We start from the raw sequence: 19,766 nt of genomic DNA on the forward strand, positions 1-19,766 counted from the left end.
GTCTCTCTGTCTCTCTCTGTCTCTCTCTGTCTTTCTCTCTCTGTCTCTTATACATTTCCCAAAATTTCATTTTGGCGCGTTTTGCTGCCTTCGATTGAATGAGACTTCACCAAATTTTAAAGATTGTTTTCATTTCGCCGAAGCGCTTGAATTACGCTTTTTGGGGTTTTTCCATAGTCTTTGATTCTTTTTTTCGCTGATTTTAAGTTTCGTTGGCTGTTCCTGTATTCCAAAAGGAACGTTCCTCTAGTATGGACTGTTCCTCGTTTTTGTGTTCCTATTGACTATAAGAGGACCAGATGTTTTACAAGGTAGGAACAAAACGTTCACTCTAGTGTAAAAGAGGAATATTTCGTTCCGAGTTCCCAATTGTAAATGGAACATATTGTTCTCAAATTGACAAATAAGGACTGTTTTGTTCCGAGTTGCTATCTGTAAATGGAACACATTGTTCCCAAATTGGTCATGTAAGACTTTTTTGTTCCGAGTTCCTATCTGTAAATTGAACACATTGTTCCCAAATTGGTCATTTAGGACTGTTTTGTTCCGAGTTCCTTTCTATTGATGGAACACATTGTTCCCAAATTGGTCATTTAGGACTGTTTTGTTCCGAGTTCCTATCTGTTAATGGAACACTTCGTTCCCAAATTGATAAATAAGAACTGTTTTGTTCCGAGTTCCTATCTATTGATGGAACACATTGTTCCGAAATTGATAAATAAGGACTGTTTTGTTCCGAGTTCCCAACTGTAAATGGAACATATTGTTCTCAAATTGATAACTTAGGACTGTTTTGTTCCGAGTTCCTATCTGTGCATGGAACACATTGTTTCGAAATTGATAAATAAGGACTGTTTTGTTCCGAGTTCCTATCTGTGCATGGAACACATTGTTTCGAAATTGATAAATAAGAACTGTTTTGTTCCGAGTTCCTATCTGTGCATGGAACACATTGTTTCGAAATTGATAAATAAGGACTGTTTTGTTCCGAGTTCCTATCTGTGCACGGAACACATTGTTCCCAAATTGATAAGTAAGGACTGTGTTGTTCCGAGTTCCTATCTGTTGATGGAACACATTGTTCCCAAATTGGTCATTTAGGGCTGTTTTGTTCCGAGTTCCTCTCTGTGAATAGAACATATTGTTCCCAAATTGGTCGTTTGAGAACAGATTTTGGACCATTTTTCTACGCATTCCCATTTTGTTCCCAAATTAAGGTTGCCTTTGGGAATGAGGCAAACAAGAAGGCGCGCTCAGACCTGCTTGGGCGAGTTTGGTGGCATGTCACTGTCATGAATTTTGCACAATAGTAATGAGGGCGGGCAAGTAAGGGCATGCTTTGGCAAATGCAAATATATATGCAGTTCCTTTGCTCGTCATCCGCTCCTCAGTTATGGTTCAGATTTAAAGGAGATCGTGTTAACTAGATGCGCTTAAAAGGCAAAATGAGCAAGAAGTATAAAGTCGATTGGTCGGATATCGATGGAGCGTCGCCCAAACCGAAACGGCTTCACTTGGAAAAAGATGAAACCAACAGCTTGTATCACTGCCCAATACAAGAGTGCGACCATGATGGATTTCAAAGTCAAAGAGGTTGCAGAAAACATGTTTATAACAAGCACAGTTGGTTCTTTTATTTTGATGAAAAGCCCAATTCGAAAGAAATCACAGATTCGCGAAATGTTCCGATGGTGAAACCAATTCAAGATCAAACAACTGAAACCACAAAGCATGCCGTAAAGATACTTCCTTCGTTTTCATTATCGTGTGACATTGCCGAGTTGTTCACAAAATGGTTGACTGGAAGTGGTGGCGGTTACAAGAAGGATCGTGCAGCGCAACAAATAGTTACAAGATGCTTTAAGTTTCTAAGATTTTGCTGTGAAGACGAGGAAGAGTTGACTTTTGACGTGGTGGACTTTAGTTTATGTTCTCCAAATTTGTTGTTCAAGTTTATCGACTACTTACAAGACGAATGCAAGCTCGGCCATGGTGGGCGTCTAGGCTACATAGACGCCATTTCTGAAATGATCGACTTCAGAAAACTTCATGGCGCATCAGAGGCAGTCTTTCAAAAGTTCTCTGCAACAGAGTTGTACCTCAAAAGAGCGCGAAAGACAGTTGCAAAGATGATGCGATTGCAGTGGACACAAGATTTAGACATTGAAACACTGGAAGCAAGAGGCCACTGGGCAACAATGGAGGAGCTGTTGGAGGTCGTGAAATTCCATCTGCCGCGCTACGAAAATACCGTGAAGATGTGTAAATCGAGTCCAGCTCAAGTTAACCCCTCGGACTTGACATTTGCCACGAAATTCGTAGCCATGTATCTGTTCATCAAAGTGAAGGGGTCACGTCCTATGACTTATCAATATTTGACGGTGGACATGATTGATGCAGCTAAGAAAAAGGGTGGATTCATTGATCAGAAAACGTTCAAGACTGCCGGAAAGTATGGATTTGATTCTTTGATTCTTTCCGACGCAAACATGCAAGTGCTCAATGGCTATATCTCGTACGTTAGACCTTTGCTTAAACCCAAGTGTGATTTCGTTCTCGTCAACAGAAATGGAGGCCAGCATGGTAAATTGGGCGAGATCATGAGCAAACTGGTGTTTGATGCAATTGGAAAGTACATCCATCCCACGCGTTATCGCCAAATTGTTGAAACGCAGAGCCTCAACCAGCTCACTAGCGAAGAGCAGAGGATTTTGTCGGAAGACCAAAAACACAGCTCTGCCGTTGCTAAAGTTCACTATCAAAAACAACGATCCCGAGAAGTTGCTTTGAAGGGTCACGAGTGCCTACAGAAACTACAAGGCGCCAAGGGGTCAGAAGTGGACGAGGACGTCAACGCAAGACTCGGCGATTCAACTTCCACCGCCGGGCCTTCTGTTGAACCAGTGGAAAATGTCAACACCTCCCCCAAAAAGGACGCCCTGCCTAAAAGAATCTTGCGCTCTCAGAGGAACATTCGTCATGTTTTGAAATTCACAGCAGAAGAGGACTATTTTCTAAAGGAAGGAATAACTAAGCACGGATTTGGACAGTGGACAGCGATATTGAGAGATCTAGATTTCAGGTTTCAGGAGGGTAGAACTGTCGATTCTCTTAAGAAAAGGGCTGCCACGAAAATGCCGTTGAGCGAATAAAACAACAACAAAAACACTGCAAATGTAGTCAACGACGCAACCTTCATTTTAATTCTCTCTATGTCTCTCTTTTTTTTTTTTTTTTTTCAATGGCCATTTTCTATCACCATTCACAAACACACTGATCTATATAATGTAATAATAATTTTTTCAAGTCGACCTAGCTTAACCGTACATGTTCCAGTTCCAACCGTGTGTGTAATTACCCAAAAACAAACTCTAGGTAATGTTGAACAAACTCGAGCATTCATTTTACATTTTCGCTGTGTTTCGGTGTTTCTCTATATCTAACTACTGGCTAAAATAGCTCAGAATTGTTTTGCGTGGCTTCTTGTTTCTGACTAGAGTTAGTTCTCCAGACGTGGGTCTTTTTCGCGAAGTACTGGTCCGCATGAGGTCCTCTGAAATGGCAAGATCGTGCATGGTAGACGAAGTTGGTGTAGTTGCATCGCAGGGGCTTAGCTGCGTACTCGGGGCGGGCGTGATGAACATTTCCTCGTCACTGCTGTCTCCGCACTGAGGTGGAACATCCTGCGATACAGCTGTGTTGCTTCTGTAGCCCGAGGAAGATGCTTCGTTGCCATCTCTTCCGGTCTGGATCGACTGGCACACATCCTCTGCAATGGGCAGGCACTGGAAGAGGCTGGTGACAAGATGCCTGTGTTCTTTCTTCAGCAGGCCCAGGGCAACACACGATCGCTTCCTCTGGTCCAAGGCCAACTGGCAACCGGCCGTTCCGTGATTCCGGTGGAATTGTCTCAGCTTGTCTTGCAGAACCTCGCGGTAGGCCTCCGTGGACGCCCTCCTCTCCCGACTCAGGGCTGATCCCTGTAGTGTCCTGGCGAGCTCGTGAAGTTCCTGCTCCGTCTGTTGTAACCAGGGTGTTTGAAATGCAGCAAGTGCTCTCTCTCGCCTTGTCTTCAAGTCTTCCCGAAGGGTCTGTTGCCTGAAGGCAGCCAAGTCCTCGCTGATTTGCGTGGGCATGGGTTCCAATGCATCCCTCGGAAGCAGCGCCACATGTTCGCTTGCGACGCCCATCGACAGGAGATTTCGCTGTCTGTGTCGGTACACCGTCTCCTCTGCCTGCCTCTGTCTTTCTCGCTGGTCGAGTCGCGCTTGCAGCATGACGGAAACTTGGCGGTGGCGGAGTGACCTCTGAGAGCTCTGCTCCATAATTCTCCTTAATGCACCGATGGTCTGGTCGTCTTGACTTGAGTCCAAGTCATCCTGAGTGTTTTCTATTCCACCGCTCTGTGCACCCGCCTCGACAGTTGGGCAATCGCGCTCATCTAGGACATTGTCCAAGCACAACGTGCGAAGCTCTTCCTTTTCCGTCGCTCCCAGCACACCATCGTCCGCGCTATCTTCGTCACTTAGCTCATCCTCGGTGGCTGATGCCACGCACCTACTGGCTTGTGCTGCTGCCCACACAATACACTCCATTGGGTGTCTTCTTAGCCATTTGGCGGCTCCTTTCTTTGGATGCGGGAGACTCTTGAAGTTGTAATTTCGAAGCCTGCGGTCCATTGCGGGTTGGTCTTCAGGCTTGAACTGCAATTTCGTTTGTGCCGTCAACAGCATGGGGCAGCGGTTGATAAAGGACTTTGCGGTCTGGTACTTAACGTCGCATGCGGTGTAGCCCCCTTGGGTCAAGATCTTCCAGTCGTCGATGTCCATGCTTGACGGCGAGGCCTCGTCAATGAAGACCACTTCGGTGGATTTTGTGATCATGGCCTTGTTGAATACCCTTTGCTTTGTGATAGTCGCTATGTTGGTGTGGTGCACAAGCCCGAGGATAGGATGGAAAAGGCTGGTTTTGCCGCTATTTGCATCACCAGTCAGGCACGGTACTCTATCCTTGTGGCCTTTCTTGTTAAAGTTTAGAAGCTTCAAGAAATCCTCACAAAATTCACTAATTTCCACTTCTGAGAGGCTGTTCTCTAGAATTTCTTTGAAGTATTTGGGGTCGGGCTCTTCACCTTGATCGTACTTCGTGAAAGCTCTCGGGGTGATGATGCCAATCTTTTCATCCGGAATCGGGTTCTGCACAAAACGCCTCTCCTTGATGGACCAGCAGTATCCGCCATTTACTTCGATCAGATTGTAATCGATGGAGATAGGACGCACCACCTCGCAGTCTGGGTCCGAAAGTATGTCAATTATTTTTCTCATGTCCTTAAGCAGTCTTGCTTTAAAGAACTCGTTTGCTGCCAGGCTATTTATGAATGCGCGGACTTCGCACTTGTAAGCGTAAGTGTACATGGCCGAGGGAAGTTTCTTGTAAACTTTTCCACAAAAGAGGGCGTATTCCATTTTCTTCATCGCGATTCCTATGTCATTTACGAGCACAGTCAATTTATCCGCCAGTCTTGCTTCTTCGTCTGCACTTTGCCTGCTGTCCTCTTGAAAACCAAACATATCAATTTCCAACTTTGCATCTTGAAGCTTTGTGATGGACAACCGCAACGTGGAGCTGAAAGTCGAATTTGTGAGCCAGACTCTGGTCACCTTCTCTGTTCCACAATCTTGCGAGTCCATCAAGTTCCCTTCACCCAGCACACTTTCCATCTCATTTCGGAAGCAATGTTCATACGAAGAGTTCACTAGTTCCTGGATCATGGGATTTTTGTGATCTTTTAAGACCCTGAATAGTTCTTTCATGACAGCCGACTCCTTGCCCTCATAACAGGGTACCTGCGAATAGAATTATTGCAAATCCATCAATTTGGTTTTATGGAACTGTTAGAAGATTAAGTGTGTTGACTGATTTTTCTGTTTGGAAATGTCTCGAAATATTGAATAGTGACTTTGAATGGTCCAACTCGATCATAACTCATTTCTAAACGATGGATTTTCGTGATTTTTTTTTGTTATGTCCAAATGGTATTCAGCAATACGCCATTAAAACGGACAGAAAACATGGCCTCAGTTCGAAATATACTACCCATCTCATCATACAGTGCTTTCAAGAAACGCTGTTAAAATAAACATTCACATACCTGTTGTGCCATAGTCTCCACGCCGCATTCCAAAAGTGCACGGTGAATGACAATAGGGTTTGCCGGGGCACCGTTTGGAGTAGTTAAGGCTATCCAGTAGTTGATGGATGGGCATAATTTGCCATTGATGATTGTTTGATGTTCAGAAATCCAATCTTGACTTGCAGCGCTTGCTGCTTGACTGGATGTCAATACTTCGTCATTGTTTTCATCGCTTGCATATTCCTCTGCAGTGGCTCCCTTTTTTCCTCGGCTTTTTCTGGGACCTTGGGCACCGATAGCGCCAAAGAAAAATGCGACGTTTTTCACTCCTGTTAAGAAAAAAACCGACCATTTTTAAGCAACAAGACCTTTTAAAATTCAAAGACAAGATGGTCATCAGATATGCAGATTCTCACCACAAATTGCCTTATCGCAAACATCTCTCGTCTTACACACGTTGTTCCAGGCTTTCTGTAGGCCTCCTTCGTCTATTTTACAAACACATTGAGCTTTCACTATGCTACACTTCCCAACGATGATGGGGCTAATGAAGCATAAAGCTGAGCTCTTTATGGCCTGGCTGTTGAGTTGTCTACAAGGATATTTTGTCTTGTTCATGTTCAGTGTAGTGATTTCTTCCCAGAGTAGGCTCCTATTTTATACGAAAATTTATTTGTGATAATCACGAGGAATATATTTAAAAGTCAAAGGAAACTGATAGAAGTGTTTGATTTGAGGTACAAATGAAAAATGCCACGTCCCTGTCGTGTTTAGTGTAATTATTTTCAGGTCTCGTTATATTGTCGCAACAAAGAAGCCTAATTACTGGCGAAAAACCTTCGAAGTATTCAAGGTCAAGGTCGAGCTTGTTTTCGTAGCTCTGATGTAGATCACATAACGCAAAACAAAACGATTGAAGAAACAGGTGTCGTTGTAGTTCGTTAGACTCCATGACACACTGCTTCCATTATTTTCACATGATAATACGTAGCAATTAGCAGTCGAACTCTATTGAAGCAGCCCAAGTTTAATTCCCCGTTTATTTCACATTGGTTACGGTCTTAATTATGCATCGCACATCAAGAAATAAATGTCTTGATTACTAGGTGCAGAAGTTGTTAATTGCACTTTTTCATGACAAAAGGGGTAACAATCATCTGGTACCGTCAGGGTCGTTGGTAGCCATGTTGTCACATTTCGAAAAAAAGTTGACAATGACAATTTGTCCATGAATCTAAAATCACTGGGTGAAGGTTTTTTGTCTGCAAATACCGTGAAATCCGCCCTATCTACAGTTTTCTTCGAAGATCAAGAGCTTCCACTCTCTGAAAATGTGCTAGTTTACCAGCAGAACATTTTTCACGGAACTGTTAGATAAATGTTATTTATAGTCCCTTTTCTAATTGTAACTGTCTTCCAATGAACATTATAAGACATCTTCAGTGTAAAAGCGAAGTATTAAGTCATATTGCATTTTCATAGCTCTGATCACAGAAGGCAAAACAAACGATTGAAGCAACAGGTGTCGATGTAGTTCGTTAGACTCCACGACACACTGCTTCCATTACTTTCCCATGATAATACGTAGCAATTAGCAGTCGAACTCTATTAAAGCAGCCCAAGTTCAGTTCCTTGTTTATTTCACATTGGTTACGCACTTTACTAAGCATCGCACATCAAGAAATAAATGTCTTGATTACTAGGTGCAGAAGTTGTTAATTGCACTAATTCATGACAAAAGGGGTAACAATCATCTGGTACCGTCAGGGTCGTTGTTGATCATGTTGTCACATTTCGAAAAAAAAGTTGACAATGACAATTTGTCCATGAATCTAAAATCACTGGGTGAAGGTTGTTTTGTCCGCAAATACCGTGAAATCCGCCCTACCTACAGTTTTCTTCGAAGAGCAAGAACTTCCACTCTCTGACAATGTGCTAGTTTACAGCAGAATTTTTTTCATGGAACTGTTAGATAATTGTTGTTTATAGTCCTTTTGCTAACTGTAACTGTCTTCCAAATGAACATTATAAGACATCTAAAAGAGAGGTATTAGGCCATATTGCATCAGTCATATTACGCAAAATCCGTGAAATCCACCCTAACACCACAGTTTTCTTGCTGGTCTTTGAACTTCCAGTTTGAAGTGGCAGTTGACAGGCTGATATCTTTTTCTTAAATACGGCGGAGTTTACGGATTTCACGGATGTTTAGAATAAGCATGATTTAAAACTTCCTTCTTTAACTGCAAGGATCTTACATATCTTATAATATATTAATATATTCTCTTCTTAGATACTTACAGTTTAAAAGAGGAGTATTAAATGACATTCGAATGTACGATTTCCGTAAAATCCGTGAAATCCACCCTAAATACAGTTTTCTTGCTGGTCTTTGAACTTCCAGTTTTGAGTGGCAGTTGACAGGCTGATATCTTTTTCTAAAATACGGCGGATTTGACGGATTTCACGGATATTTGGAATATACATAATTTAATACTTCCTTTTTTATCTGTAAGTATCTAATATATATTAAATATATATGATATATTAATATATTCTCTTTAAAGATCCTTACAGTTTAAAAAAGGAGTATTAATTGTTATTTGTATGTACAATTTCCGTAAAATCCGTGAAATCCACCCTAACTAGAGTTTTCTTGCTGCCTTTGAACTTCCAGTTTGAAGTGGCAGTTGACAGGCTGATATCTTTTTAAAAATACGGCGGATTTTACGGATTTCACGGATATTTAGAATATATGCATTATTTAATACTTCCTTTTTCAACTGCAAGTATCTTATATGTATTGTAATATATTAACATATTCTCTTCTTAGATATTTGCAGTTTAAAAGAGGAGTATTAAATAACATTTGTATGCACATTTGTACGTACAGTTTTCTTGCTGGCCTTTGAAGTTGCAGTTGACCTGCTCACTTGTTTTCTTAAATACGGCGGATTTTACGTATTTGGCGGTTTTCTGAGAGTTCCCTTTCAAAAAGTGAACTTTAAACTAAGAGAGGACTGTTTCGGGCCTCTTTGTTCGTTCTCAGAGTTCCAAGGACATCTATGAAATTGGTGCTTTTAAAATCAGCAAGCAAACTCAACGGAAATCAAAAGCACTCCAGACGTAATGTTTGCCATCACTTCTGTCCAACTACACTGCTAGAAACAGATGAGAAACATTACGCCAAGATATTTTGCTCAAAAAATCACAGGGAACAGAAATTTTGGGAAACGATCTCTGTCTCTGTCTCTCTGTCTCTGTCTCTGTGTCTCTCTCTCTCTCTCTCTCTCTCTCTCTCTCTCTCTCTCTCTCTCTCTCTCTCTCTCTCTCTCTCTCTCTCTCTCTCTCTCTCTCTCTCTCTCTCTCTCTCTCTCTCTCTCTCTCTCTCTCTCTCTCTCTCTCTCTCTCTCTCTCTCTCTCTCTCTCTCTCTCTCTCTCTCTCTCTCTCTCTCTCTCTCTCTCTCTCTCTCTCTCTCTCTCTCTCTCTCTCTCTCTCTCTCTCTCTCTCTCTCTCTCTCTCTCTCTCTCTCTCTCTCTCTCTCTCTCTCTCTCTCTCTCTCTCTCTCTCTCTCTCTCTCTCTCTCTCTCTCTCTCTCTCTCTCTCTCTCTCCCTCTCTCTCTCTCTCTCTCTCTCTCTCCCTCTCTCTCTCTAAATCGTGGCTCACTTGACATCTATTTACTGTCCCATAGAGTGCCAAGACTACACAAGTCTTACAAGTGCTAACAGAAAGGTAACGTACGAAGGTGATAGCGGGGAAAGTGACAGTGCGCTTGGTCCTGGTTGGTACCGATTTGAAGGCGAAGCAGGAAAAAGAATGGCTTCTTCATGTCCACCCCCAAAACGTTGTGACAGTCATCATCCCGGCTGGTTGCAAGAAAGTCATCCCAGTGTTGCGGATGGTAAAAGTTATAAAAAGGTTTGCTTTCGCAAGTATCCAAGATGCGAATGTCTCAAGACCACTACTATCATAGTTACGAACTGTACTTCATTTTAGGTTTATTACCTTGATGGTGTCCCTCATGCGTCCCTTAAATTACGCTACTGTGGTAGTGACTATTAACAGATTATAACGGTAATGAAGCGATCCGTCCCTTAGTTTTCACTAGATAATACCAGACGAAAACATAAGCACAATTGAAAGAAAAGGGGAGCCTTCTTATTCTTAACACTCCCAATCTGTTTTTTTTTTTTTTTTTTGGTTGTTATAAGGTCGTCTCTGGCTCCGATTTCATCGCTAGTGAAAACCAGTTTAAAAAAAAAAGGTTGGATGGGAGATCGCTGCCGGCTCATAATAACTAGATTGTAAGAATACTACACGACTGCCTTCCTTGTGTTAGTCAAATAAGGTTTTCAGGAATTTTTACAGAGCGAAGCAGCACTCAAATACTGAATTCGAATTTCAGAAATCAAAGCTATTGTTAGTAGAAAATTTAGCATTAACACCCATTTCTTTCCTCGAGTATATCTTGATCAAAATATTGAATTATCCTCTTCTGTCCTAACAATCGAGGCCTAGACAGTGTTTTTTTTACCTTATTAGACAAAACGAAAACAAAGTATTATTTCTGGTGTTCTTCCAGCGTACCTTAGCAACAATCGCTTTTCATTATGTTTAGAAGTGGGACTGTGTAGATTTTCGAAATGTTGATGGCTAAATAGTTCTAAACCGGATAGAAAGGTAGATGATGTGTAGAAGTAAAAGACACAGAACAACGCATACTATAATTTTATTGATAGAAATCAGACTTTTGCTGAGGCAACTCTACACGAGTAGTCGACTGCTATGTTTCCCATCGACCCGTATGATTAGGACATAACAAAAATGTAGGGAAAAGTATGGGTTTAGAAATTTTTTAAGGTTCCTATTCCTTGATATTTGAACACATTTAAAGGAGTGGGAGCATAGACAATTTTCACATTTTAAGTTTAAAGCCATAACAGATCGGCGTACAATGTCAATTGAGATACAGGACTGAGCCGATTACCAAAGCAGGATAATCACAAGTCATGGCATCATGGTTCATGCATGAAGCTCCTCCCTCAAATCAACAAACTTGGGAGACCAGTTTTACCTTCTAATTTTAGCCAATTTGGCTTTCACCTCCGTAATGGGAATAAAAAATGGCTTATTTTGATTTCATTCTATATAGGCCAGTCCCTCAATGTCTGTCTGATTTTCCATTCTTATGATCCAGAGAAAAACTAAAATTGAACAACATGTCTTCAAATAAGCGCCGTCAGTTTCGATCCAGTGCGAATTGTAAGGACCACAGTCTTTTCATTATAGAGCCGAAATTCTTGTACATTTTGGCTCTTATCTTAAGGTATCAGCCACCCTTCAGGACCGTCCGCGCGCGGATCGCTGCCATATTTGAGGTTTCAACGTTTTCAAATAGATATGCTTGAGAGCTTTCATTCAAAAAAAAAAATCAGAAGAAAATGTTATTTCTGTCGAAAGATATCGGGGGTAATAGATTTTTTCTCGTTAATTATCTTAATTGATCGTTGACAAGATCTGTCATTGAACTAGTAACGTGATACCGAGTGCGTGCTTCGAACGACACAACACGTGCGAATTGTCTTCGTGTTGTTTATAGCCTTTACCTCGATATTTAGCGTTTGTTTCGGTGAAAATGCCGCCAAAAAAAAAAAAAAAAGAAAAGATCGTGTCCGTTTTCCTCATCGAAACCGAGAGCGAAAAAGAAATCGAAGAGCGAGTTTGACAAAGAATGGGCTGCAAAATTGGCAGAGAGCGACAAAGGCTCATTTTATCGGCCAGAGAAGTGGCTGGAAGAGTTGGATATTCAGAAAAGCGAAAATGCTACAGTTGCTGAGAGTGCAAGCCGCTCTAAAATTTAGCTTGAAGAACCAGAAGAAGAAAGCCAATTAAGCTCATCGACCCCATCTGCTGATGGAACGTGGAAAACAATAAGCGGTCGAGCTATCGTATCGAGTGAAATTCTCCTTCAGAAACGGCACGAGTCTGTATCTTGTCGATTTTGCCAGGGAAGTGTCCAAGTCGTGGAAAATGTAGCGACTAAGCATGGACTTGGTTCTACCTGGAGAATCCAGTGCGAGAATGAAAGCTGTCCGTCGCACAAGACAAATTCTGTTTTTAATTCTTCCGAGAAGAGCAGAGCGTTTGAAATAAACCGGGCCTCAGTTCTTGACCTTCGAGCAATCGGTGGTGGACATTCGGCGGCTTCGTTTTCGTTCGTGTTGATTTCGCGCTGATTTTCGGCATCTTTACCAACTTAGCCAACCTTTCAAGAAATAAACACAATATATTTTTATTGTTACATGAAAAGCGTATTGCTGTTTTTAAATTAAACGATAACTATGCATGTACATTCACTAACCTCAACAAAAATTTTGTCTTTTGTCCACACGCAGTGTAATTGAACTGACTGGAAGCAAAATAGTTATTTCCCGCTGCTTGCCGCGAAAGTTTGTTCCTGTTGCATGTTACCTGTCAAAGTCCTATTGTTAGAGAAAATTGAGCCCTCTCTGATATCAATCAGAATAAACATTTAGGTGTTATAATCTCATTCCACGTAGGATGCCGCCAAAAATGTATTTTCTATTTTATCTCCGAACGCAAATTTTGCCGATCGACTCGTACGTTTTGAACTCCAAGTCGGCAGCCTTTCAATCAATTTGGCTCAAATTTGGCCAGAGTGATGCCGTATATCTCTTCTACAAAACCGTGTCTGCGAATCTTAATACTCCTTTTGATTTTAAAGCTAGAGCCTTTTTTTCCGCAGGGAGTGTTGACTAATTGCCTCCCCCAACTTCATTTGCTAATAAAAGAGAAACAAACGCACTTGTCGAAAATCCGAGACACGGTTTTTTAGTGGAACGTGTTGAGAAGCGAATGCGGTGTTAATTGTTTTCTTCCGTTTATTTCCGGCGGGAGTGGAACATGATTTATAGAGACGTGTACTTTTACACAAAGCGTTCCAATTTCGAAACACATTTAAGAAAATAGTTTTTGTTAGTTCAAATCCATAATCTGGAATTATTAAGCTTTTAAAAAATATATGGTTTATAGGGGTTTTTATAAAAACAACTAACGCTACAGCGATCCGCGCGCGGACGGTCCTGAAGGGTGGCTGATACCTTAAAACAAAAAATGGCTACGCACATCGTTTTCTTTTTATTTAGTACAGGCCACTCAATGATACATAATACTGAGTCTGAGGGCTATCCATTTTGTAGCTGATCAAGAGATTCTCTCTTGACTCATGCAGCATGTCAGTTACTTGTTTTTTTGTGAGAAACGTAATCCCGAGCTCAGTCTCACATTTTTACTTCCTTTTTTTAGTTAATGAGGTTAATTGAGCCTATAAGATTTCGGGAGTTAAGAAGCTCTATTTAATGTTTCCATAGCAACACGATTTTGACAGTCATGTTTCTCGAAATTTATTTGTTTTTATATATTTAATGAAAATGAAAAGTCTAATCATAAGTTTAAATTTTTATATCATTTTAGCCTATCTTTATTGGGAGAAGCGGGTTGCTCTCAGCACTTCGCCATGATCCTGCTCCCCTTAGAGAAATTAGCTGATTCCTAGCTTATTTTAGAAACGAAAATGTTAGAACTTCAATTGGTTTAGCCTAACGGTTTAAAAATTGCATTCACTCCCGAACGAGTCTATTAGAGGTTAGAGACACTCATCAACAGTTTTGGTATAGTTTGGTTATTGTACACTGAGGCTACAATTTATTAAAACAACAATGTTTTTGGATTTTACAAAATGACACGAAATCCACGAGACACTTTTCGCTTAAACCAATCCCTCTTTATTGCAAAGTATCATAGAACGGTTTTTTCAATTGAGTGTCCAAGTAATTACAACTTTGCTTCGGTTTTTCATCAGCTCTTGATTACATTCTGTAATTGGTTAGCAAAACCTGCGCCACTTTTTTAACCAAAACCAAAATCAATCGTGTCTTGCGCGCACATGTTTTTCGCGCTTTACGTCAGCTACATGCATTTGCTTTGAAATCTGATTGGTTGATTGTGTTGTTTACGTGTGTTGCGATTGGCGAAAGAAATTTCTTTGAATTTGGTTTTGCGACCTCCATTTGAAAACTGCTCTATTTTTTATTTCAATATATGCTTGGGGGATCTAGAAATCGAAAGGTATTTTCTGCATCTTAAAATATATTAAGCTATGTATTTTAAAAGAAAAAGCAATTAAAATAAGTGCTAAACATAGTTTCTAATCCACCCCTGACAGGTTGTTGTAACGGTTTGTGATTGTTTTCTTGTTCTTGATTATTCCATTGTCGTTATCGCGGTAATTTTTTGAAATATCGTAGCCTGTGAAACTAGTATGTAACTTGTATTCTATACAACTCTTTTTTGTAATTGCAATATACTAGAAAACACTGTATTGTAAAAAAAAAAAAAAAAAAAAAAAAAAGAAAAAGAGAGCGCAGGGTCATCATGCTGTACGTACAAGGTTCATTGTAGTTTGTGCCGAGATTACCTCATGCACTGAAATGTTTATTTAGTATATATTCTGAAGCCGCTTGTTATGGGCTTAAGAGTGTAACCGATACACGATACAAGCAAGTATAACAATTAAAGAAGTCAAGAAGAAGCATCTGTGGAACGACACTTAAAACGTACACCACTGATTGGAAAATGCTTTTTGGTTGGTCATTTATTATTTTTTTTCCTTTCCTGCTTTCATATATATTCAATATTTCCAAAAGTAGTTTAATGTTAATGAATTTGCGATGTCTTGAGAATTGCCATGTTTTATGTTGTAAGTTGCATCTACTTTATACTATTCCAAAATTGTTAAGAATGTTATGAGAGAAATATTAATTATTAGTTCAAGCAGGAAAATGTTGACTGTAAACATCCCATGACTAGTAAGTAATCACTAGTTTTTTTTTTCTTTCCTTTCACGTTTTTGTAGTATGTTATTTGCCTAGTTATAAATAAGACGATGATGATAATGATGATGATTTTATCAGTTGCCTGGTCCTTCAGAAGGCAACATTTTGTAAGATACTTTTACTAAAGAGCATTAGATTATCACTAACAAAGCCATCATCGTAACAAGTAGTATCACTATAATTACAATGTTGTATGATTATCTCTTGATTATGAACTTAACATCGGATAAATAAAAATAAAACTAAACATAAAAAGCAGATGTAGCTTGTCAATTGAACTGCAAGTTAATTTAAGTCGAGTTCATTTCCAATACATTTTAAGGAACATTAAATTATCACTGACAAAGGCATCATCGTAACAAGTTGTATTATTATAATTGCAATGTTGTATGATTATCTCTTTATTATGAACTCAAAAATAAAATAAAACTAAACATAAAAAGCAGATGCAGTTTGTAAATTGAACAGCAAGAGAACGGTATAGCTTACACACAGTTTGAATTTGGGAATTCATAAAGATTGAAACTGATAAAATGATTTAATGATCTTAGCAAACTCAGAAACGAAGACTTAGACATCGGGTGGTCACACATTTTTTTCCCTCAGATCACTCGCCCGAAAGTTAAGGGACTGTACTGAATTATGCACGTTGAAAAACGAAACGAGGACAAAATAGGGCTAGCCCCCCACCCCCCCCCCCCAAAAAAAAAAGAACAAAAACAAAAACAAACAAACAAAGAGATAGAGAACGAGAAGGGATTAGCGAGAGTACAAAAGGTACTCATGTTTCTCACGTTGTAATAAGATACAAAAATAGGAACGAGTTAGTACAAGCTTAGACTTCAGCCAACAATAAATGAGAATGTGGACCTCCCGCCCTCACACGTCCTGGTAGCACCTTTGACAAGTGCTAAAAAATCCGTCAGACCTCCCCGCGCTGGTTTTACAACGAAGGACAGGGGAGATTCTTTAGACTGTGTTGGCAAGCCACCTAGTAGTAGGTTACTCGGAATATGAACCCCCCCCCCCCCCCCCCCTTGCCCACACCCATGGGTTAAATGGTCTTTAATGAAGAAAAAAAAAAAAGAACTTAAAAATACGACTTGCTCAAGGGCCACGCAGTTTGCGGCAAGAAGGGCGGGTAGAGCTCGATGGGAAGTACGCTGCAATCCCACAAAGGCCATGTGTACCCGCCTAGTCCCCTGGGGTATCGTGATATTGAAATTGGCGGTATGGAGAGGACCCTGGAACACGATGCGAAATATGTCATTAATTGTGGAGTATTTCGTCAAGTGAAACAATTGATTTTCAAAAACCATTTTGTCCCATACATTGTTCGCCAACCTCGCACCGAACCCGTTCGCGCTATTAGAAACAATACTCAATTGGACTCCTAGATTCGGTGAAATGAAATGAAAATACCAAAAAGAGAAGAAACAGTCTTTTTCTTTCTTTGTGTCGTTCTTTCCTTCATTGGTCCTACTTTTCTTTCAGGTCCTTCCTTTCTTTTTAATTATTAATTTCAATCTGAAGTCTGCTTGCATGAACACCCCGTTAGTCCTTTAAGCAGCAATATCAACATGTCCATTCTCCTTACACCTCTGTGCTTATTACTTGTGGCACAAGGTAGGAGAATTAAGATAATTTTATCTTTGGTGATTATCTCCTTTGTTGCCATGGCCTGACTGTTTGATCAGACAGTGATATGGTAAGGAGAAATTACATGCTGATCACTATTGGAGTTTAAGAGTTTAATATGGGATGGCACTCTACTGGGCTTTTGATTGGGATGATGTCAGGAAACTTCAGGGGAAAAAATGAGAAAGAAATCCGTATTAAAGAGATGTAGAATCGCGTTTACGGCAAACGTGAGATTCAAACAAAATAAAAGAAATAAAATAAATTAAAATGCAATAAATAACGATGGACCATTTCTTCTTAACTTCATTTTGAAAAAGCTTTTTATATCCCTGTAAGGCCCGGTTCATACGTCGAACTTTACATGAACCGAACCTAATCATTTGGTCCGGCTCATGTGAAGATCGACGTATGAATCAATTAGGAAGGACAGATTTGTATTTGGGTCGACCCACCGTTCTATTTGACTCGCGCAGTCGAATAGAACGGCAAAAGTTCGACTTCGATTCAGACGTCGAACTTTTCATGTGCCGAACCAAATGCATACGTTACGTATAAATTATATAAATTATATCTATCCCAGAGGTCTGTGCATTCCATCGACTTGGCATGTGCGCAAAGGACTTCATTCTGAACAAGACGGCGGGAAAAGAGGAATGTGCTTGTTCTTCTTGTTTCGAAACAACTAAATATACTTGTCTGAGATGCGAAATATAAAAAAAAAAAAAAAAAGAATCTATTCTCAAAGTGCACACGCACTTCAAACCGACAGAAACTTTCCAATACAGGCTTAATCGGGCTTTGAACAACTGGGCTAGGGGTTATTTTTAAACTTGTTACGATCACCTCATCACCTTTATATGAGGGTGCAACCCCCTTCCTTCCCCACCCTCTCTCTAAACAAACAGGCATGACTAGACTATACCAAGATTTAAGCCAGTCGATTCGTCTAAGAGATGAATTGGAGTTCGCTAATGTCTTCGGTTGTTTGTGTAATAGTGTTGTTACCAACAAATCCTTTAAGCAATATGAAATTATAATCCTAGGGATACAAGTTCAAACCGAGTTTGATGAATAAATATACAACACTGTTTCAAAAGAATCTGGAATGCATCAAAACAATCTGGAATGAGAAAGTTTCGTGTTTTTAGGGGAGTATCTGAAATTGCAGATACTTTCTCAGAACTCAGAAAGTTTCTGGTAATTGACCAATCAAAATTCAACCGTGAAGACGGCTAATTATACCGAGACAATCAGAAAGTATCTGAATCTTTCGAAAGTTTCTCAATATACAGAAAGTTTCTGTGAACACTGACCAATGAGAGTGAGAGTTAAAAATACCAGCAGATTACTCATCTTAAAATGTTAAGCTGCCTCTACATGAAGTTACCAGAATTATGTTCAGTAACCGACGTGGCGTTCCATCCCAGTAACCACTAAAAAACGTTTGAACTATTTGAAAGTAATTTATCATCAGACTAAAATCAAGGCCATCTTAGCGACTTCATATCTGGGTGATAAATCTTCACAGAAGGTGTCAAGTCTTTCATGATTCAACTGTTGTGTCTATTCCTCCTGAGAAGACAAGTCGCATTTCAAAAAAAATTGATTCAGTCAATCGACCGGCCAGGCTTCGGATCGAAACTAGCGGCGATGAACTTCAGGAATCGATCGATGAAATATGAAAGCAGACCGTTTCGCACTCGCAGCGATAATTTCGTCTTTCACAGATTACAAACATCGCACCGGTCGGCCAGCATACGCTTTCCATCACCGGAGAATCGCCGAGTAATCGTGGAGTATTTTGACATAGTTCTTCCACATATGGATGTTTTAAACGACCACAGAAAGTTGCTGGGTACATCAAACGGAAAGTTTCCGTTCTGGGGTAAAATTTGTCGTTTAACGATAGTCACGGATGCATTGCTAAGCCGTTTTCCTTCCGATTACGTTGAATTTTTTTCGAATAACCCAACCAAAAAAATAACGTACTTTTGTCTTAAACCATATAAAATAGCTAGCAGAAAGCGAAACAGACATTTAAGGGACCCGCATTGTTCTGTTTGTGTTGCTCCGAATGCAATGTAAATAAAGTCGCCGTGATAGACATGTTTCACCCCCGGCCCCTATGCTTCGAAATATCCAAAGCGCCGACCTGTTATTCCATCGTTACGATGAAAAGCTTGATGAGAACCAACAGAATAACATACCTTGTCTTTACTATAAATAGCAGAAAGCGGAGCATGTACGCGATCGCTGAACATTCTGTTTTTGTTGATACAAATGACTCCGTTCATCGTATATAGATAAGATACTTCTTGCACTCCCGACGCGCCGACCTCTAATTGCATGGTTTACGTATACAGCGAAAAGCTTCATGAGATCAGCCTTTTACAACTCTCGCTATATTAGAGCTTTTTAAAAAAAGTGTTCGGTCACATAAACAAACGACATAACCAAGCGCGGGCTAACAGATGTTTGGTTCCTCGTGCAAAACACAGCCGGTGCGGTCGCCGATAAGGTTGTATTCATTTATCACCCAGATATGAAGTCGCTAAGATGGCCTTGATTTTAATCTGATGATAAATTACTTTCAAATAGTTCAAACGTTTTTTAGTGGTTACTGGGATGGAACGCCACGTCAGTTACTGAACATAATTCTGGTAACTTCATGTAGAGGCAGCTTAACATTTTAAGATGAGTAATCTGCTGGTATTTTTAACTCTCACTCTCATTGGTCAGTGTTCACAGAAACTTTCTGTATATTGAGAAACTTTCGAAAGATTCAGATACTTTCTGATTGTCTCGGTATAATTAGCCGTCTTCACGGTTGAATGCTCTGCGGATTTTGATTGGTCAATTACCAGAAACTTTCTGAGTTCTGAGAAAGTATCTGCAATTTCAGATACTTTCCTAAAAACACGAAACTTTCTCATTCCAGATTGTTTTGATGCATTCCAGATTCTTTTGAAACAGTGTTATACAAAACAATTAACCAAAAAACCGGGACATGAACTCGCCAAATCAAAATTTTGTGGACATTTGCAAAAATTTGAGCTTCAACCTTGGTTGGTTGTG

At 40.1% G+C, this 19,766-nt stretch overlaps 3 protein-coding genes and 1 long non-coding RNA gene across 4 annotated transcripts in view; 2 read left to right on the plus strand and 2 right to left on the minus strand.

Moving 5' to 3' along the window:
* LOC146450690 (uncharacterized) overlaps positions 1-19,766 on the plus strand; it is a 134,137-nt gene that overhangs the window by 96,796 nt on the left and 17,575 nt on the right. The window lies entirely within an intron of this gene.
* LOC146450694 (uncharacterized) lies at positions 1,440-3,164 on the plus strand. The gene has a single exon (XM_085100091.1). The coding sequence runs from the start codon at positions 1,446-1,448 to the stop codon at positions 3,150-3,152; it is 1,707 nt and encodes a 568-aa protein (XP_084956217.1). The 5' UTR covers positions 1,440-1,445; the 3' UTR covers positions 3,153-3,164.
* LOC146450695 (uncharacterized) lies at positions 3,430-6,480 on the minus strand. The gene has a single exon (XM_085100090.1). The coding sequence runs from the start codon at positions 5,811-5,813 to the stop codon at positions 3,444-3,446; it is 2,370 nt and encodes a 789-aa protein (XP_084956216.1). The 5' UTR covers positions 5,814-6,480; the 3' UTR covers positions 3,430-3,443.
* Positions 11,056-14,197, minus strand: LOC146450696 (uncharacterized). The gene is made up of 2 exons (XR_014860245.1): positions 13,257-14,197; positions 11,056-11,455 (listed from the first exon to the last, which is right to left on the minus strand). It is a non-coding gene; the product is annotated as an uncharacterized LOC146450696 (long non-coding RNA).

This window comes from Pavona decussata, unplaced genomic scaffold (assembly GCF_977016875.1).
Source record: "Pavona decussata unplaced genomic scaffold, jaPavDecu1.1 SCAFFOLD_432, whole genome shotgun sequence".
NCBI classification, from domain to species: Eukaryota; Metazoa; Cnidaria; class Anthozoa; order Scleractinia; family Agariciidae; genus Pavona; species Pavona decussata.

Bases quoted from the DNA above. Each gene is read 5' to 3' on its own strand.
- LOC146450694 (XM_085100091.1), top strand. From the start codon at position 1,446: ATGAGCAAGAAGTATAAAGTCGATTGGTCGGATATCGATGGAGCGTCG.
- LOC146450695 (XM_085100090.1), bottom strand. From the start codon at position 5,813: ATGAAAGAACTATTCAGGGTCTTAAAAGATCACAAAAATCCCATGATC.